General features: G+C 50.3%; 1 protein-coding gene across 1 annotated transcript; it reads right to left on the minus strand.

Moving 5' to 3' along the window:
* Window positions 1-2485: 2485 nt before the first annotated feature.
* Window positions 2486-3883, minus strand: LOC130023388 (tripartite motif-containing protein 75-like). Its single transcript, XM_056113896.1, has one exon. It carries the CDS (start codon window positions 3881-3883, stop codon window positions 2486-2488), a length of 1398 nt encoding a protein of 465 aa, XP_055969871.1.

The following is a 3883-nucleotide window of genomic DNA, read 5'->3' on the forward strand; positions in this document are numbered from 1 at the left end:
TCCTCAATTTTTCTAATTGACTATGACTTTCTAAATGGTTACTTCCAGATTTTCTCACAAACTTTTCTTTAAAAAAAAAATCTCAATAGTTGAGGAATGAGAATTTTTTTTTATGGAGACCAATAGATGGAAATAAGCTTGATATAAATTTTAGAAAGACACCCACAATGAATATATGCAGACAATGATACAATATCTGTATCAATATTTCAGGATGTCAGTGACTCCAACCCCAGGGAGCATATGAAGATGTTTCTATCTTACACCTCTCTCTGCTGGATATTTAGTTGGCTTCATTTGTTAAACATTGTCATTTTTTTTTAGCAATGATTTTATTTGGGGGATAAGTTTGTTTTTTGGTTTTGGGCGCCACAGGCAATGGTGCTCAGGGATTACTCCTGGTGCTGTGCTGAGGGATTATTCCTAGTGGGTCTCAGGGAACCAGATGTGATGTTAAAGATAGAACCTGGGTGGGCCACCATCAAGGCAAGAAATTGTCTCACTGTAGCACTCCTCTAACCCATGTAATTTTATTTTTTAACAAAAATCCAATATTAATATTATTATTTTATGAGGGCAGTGCTGCCCTCACCCCCATCCCCATTAGCCTAGATACCTCACTCCTACCTGAGAACCCTTAGATCACAATTCCATTGTTGTATCTCAGAGTTTGTTTTTCTTTTTATTCCCCCATAAAACAACTTTTAGGACAGGAGCATTAGGATCACAGGGAGGGCATTTGACTTGCATGTGGCTGACCCAGGTTCTATTCCCAGCATCCCATATGGTCTCCCAAACACTATCAGGAGTAATTCCTGACTGCATGAGCCAAGAGTAACCTCTGAGCATTTTCAGGTGTGACCCAGAAGAACAGAAAGCCAAAAAAAAAAAAATAAATAAACAACATTTATTATCAGGTAACCAACACAGAGGTAACTTCAGAAACCCACAGCCCGGTTGGGCTTTAGGGAACTGCTGTTTCTGTATCCACAAAGCTCACAAAGTTTCTTTAGAGTGTGGGAAAACCCACTACAGCTTTAGCCCTTGTGTCCTTGGAGCACTTGTCTAATTCTGGCAGTTTGTGTCCTAGAGCTAAGCCCTGCCCCCAGACAAATACTTAAGGTGACTTCCGTAGGTAGACACACAGGTGACTTCCCTTCCTGAGGCCACCTGTCTACTGCATGTTATCATTCTCTTCAGACCCAGCACTTAGCTCTCTTCCTAGCTTCCTAACTCTAAATGTTCACCGGAAATAATGACCCAATGACATATCTAACCCCAACCAACATGGGCTATCTTATGGGGTGACCTTCCAGTCTTCATAAACTAGTGCCCAGAACATTTCACTTCTCAAACATACCCAGGCCTTCTCACCTCAGCAGGAATCACTTGCAGACAAATTGCCTTAGTCAGAAGTACTTCAAAGAAGAGAGACACAATGGGGCTGGAGCGATAGCACAGCGGGTAGGGTGTTTGCATTGCACGCGGCCAACCCAGGTTCGATTCCCAGCATCCCATATGGTCCCCAGAGCACCACCAGGAGAGATTCCTGAGTGCATGAACCAGGAGTAACTCCTGTGCATCTCTGGGTGTGACCCCCCCCAAAAAAAAAACAAAGAAGAGAGACACTTCCCTCCAGGGGGAATTTTCTAGCCAGAGAAAGTGGGATGAATGAGAGTAGGTATAGAAATAGTTTACAATTGTATTACCATATTTTCTCTGTTTCCTATGTACCTATCAGGACCTGGAGCTAAGCACCATCGAACTTGCCTGGGCTGAATCTCTGCAGCCTGGTTTCCTCCAGACACAACAATTTCCAGCCCCACCTGCAGCTTCAGGATCCTGAAGGAGGATTCTGTATTGTACTGAACAGCCCTGGTCTCCTGGGAAACCCTGGCCACCAAGTGTGATTAAAGCACCATTTTCTGACTATCCCAGCACTGCAGTAAAACTGCCCCCGCCCCACTGTCGGCTATGCTGCACCCTGCCTCAGCACGCGAATTTCTAGAGAAAACACCCATAAAGTCATGCCTGAGGGCAGAGCTTGGAATAGAACTCCTTCCCTCCTTCCCTGTTACAGTAATGATCTTAGCTTTGACCACCACGAGCTTTGGGCTGACCCCCACGACAGCAGCAGACACATTATGTTCTGTGGCACGTGGAGGACCTTCTTCATTCTTTCCATGTACATCATTTTTGTCCGTACTATTGCCTTCCCTATGTTAAGAAGTATGGATTTACTTGTGTTTTTGTGTTGTGTGGGGACTTCCCAATATCGAAGAAGGGAGGAGATATTCCTGGGTATTGGTGAGGAAAAATGTTTCTCAGAGACTTCCTGGTTTTCCCTCCCCCAATCAGGTTGTAGGTTTTAGACAGAGGTCAGTCCGCAAAATTCACCAGCATCCAAACTCAGAAAACACTCAATTTTATTACCAAAATTTTGTTACATAGAGCACAAACAAAACTGAGAACATGGGCAAGAGAGTCACCATTCCTGGCTCACAATAGTCATAGAGAAGGCCGAGGACTTGGATTCAAGACAGAAAAAGGGCAGGAGCTTCCCTGTGAAGGTCCCAGTGAGGGTAGAGATGTGGGACCTCTTGTCCAAATTATAGAAGGAAACTTCTCCCAACTCACAGTCCAAAAACACGCCAACACGACACTGTGTTTGGCATGAGTCAAACCGAAAGCCAGCAATCTGCTGAAGCTGCCAGAGGCCGTTGGCGGGGGCGGGTGTCACGGGCGCGTTTCTGGGGAAGGATTCCTCGCACACGCCCAGGGCCCACACCCCCAAGCCTCGGATTTCCACCTGCCAGAAGTGCCTGCCACCTTGGAACCCCTCCACACCCAGGACGGCTTCCTGAGAGGTGAATGCCCTGGGGGAAGGATCCGAGGCGGGCTCTGTGCTTGCCTGGCGACAACTCAGAGTTTTCCTGTCCGAGGAGATGATCAGACTGGGGTGAGCGGTTTCGGGGTCGAAGGTCAAATCCCTCTGGAACTTGCTGATTATGTTCTGCAGGCCAGTGTAATGAGGGGGTAAGATGAAAGCCGGCTCCACAGACTGGTAGGAGAAGACTGCAGGGAGCTCCATGCTCCTACAGCTGTCCCACTGCTGGTGCACCGCGCTGAGCCCAGTCAGTAGGCCCAGGTCTGGCTGCAGACACAGCCGGGTGACATCCCGCAGGGTCCTCTGCAGACTGGCACTGTGCTCTGCCAGCTGGTTTTTGCCTCGCAAGATCTTCTTGGAATGACTGGACATTTGCCTCAACACCCCCATGTCAAGGACATCGTGCTCAATTCTCAAGAAATGCTTCAACTGTTCCGATTCCCAAAACAGTTCAGTCCTCTGCTTTGCCACCTTCTCTCTCCACTCCTGTCTCTCAACGCCTTGCCGTTCCCAGGCCCTCTGTGCCTCCTCCAGCCGCTTCTGCAGAGGCTCCCTATAGTCCTTGAGCTTGGTCCTGTGGTGAGCAGCCGCGGGGCCGATGGGCGTGAGGCGGTGGCCGTGGTGGGCAGCGGAGGCGGCGCACTGGCCACACAGCAGCTCCAGGTGGTCCTCGCAGAAGAGGCTCAGGGCCTGTTGGTGAGCGGCACAGCGGCCTCCTGCCTCCCGGGCGTGTCCCTCCGGTCTCGGGCCGGGCAGCTGGCTGATCAGGTCGGCTAGCAGTGCCAGCTGCGTGTTGGGCCCGCGGGGCTCGCGGGGACAGGGGTGCTGGCACACGGGGCAGGCCAGGGGCTCCTTCAGGTGCTGCCAGCGCCCCCGCAGGCATGAGCCGCAGCAGTTGTGGCCGCAGTCCAGGGTCAGGGGCGCGCGCAGGGGCCCCTGGCACAGCGGGCAGCGGACCTCTGCCTGCAGCTCGGCCAGGGTGGTGGCCAGGGCCAT

The sequence above is a fragment of the Sorex fumeus genome, unplaced genomic scaffold (genome assembly GCF_029834395.1).
Source record: "Sorex fumeus unplaced genomic scaffold, SorFum_2.1 ptg000024l, whole genome shotgun sequence".
NCBI lineage: Eukaryota > Metazoa > Chordata > Mammalia > Eulipotyphla > Soricidae > Sorex > Sorex fumeus.

Coding starts and splice junctions, on each gene's coding strand:
- LOC130023388 (XM_056113896.1), bottom strand. CDS start 3,883: ATGGCCCTGGCCACCACCCTGGCCGAGCTGCAGGCAGAGGTCCGCTGC.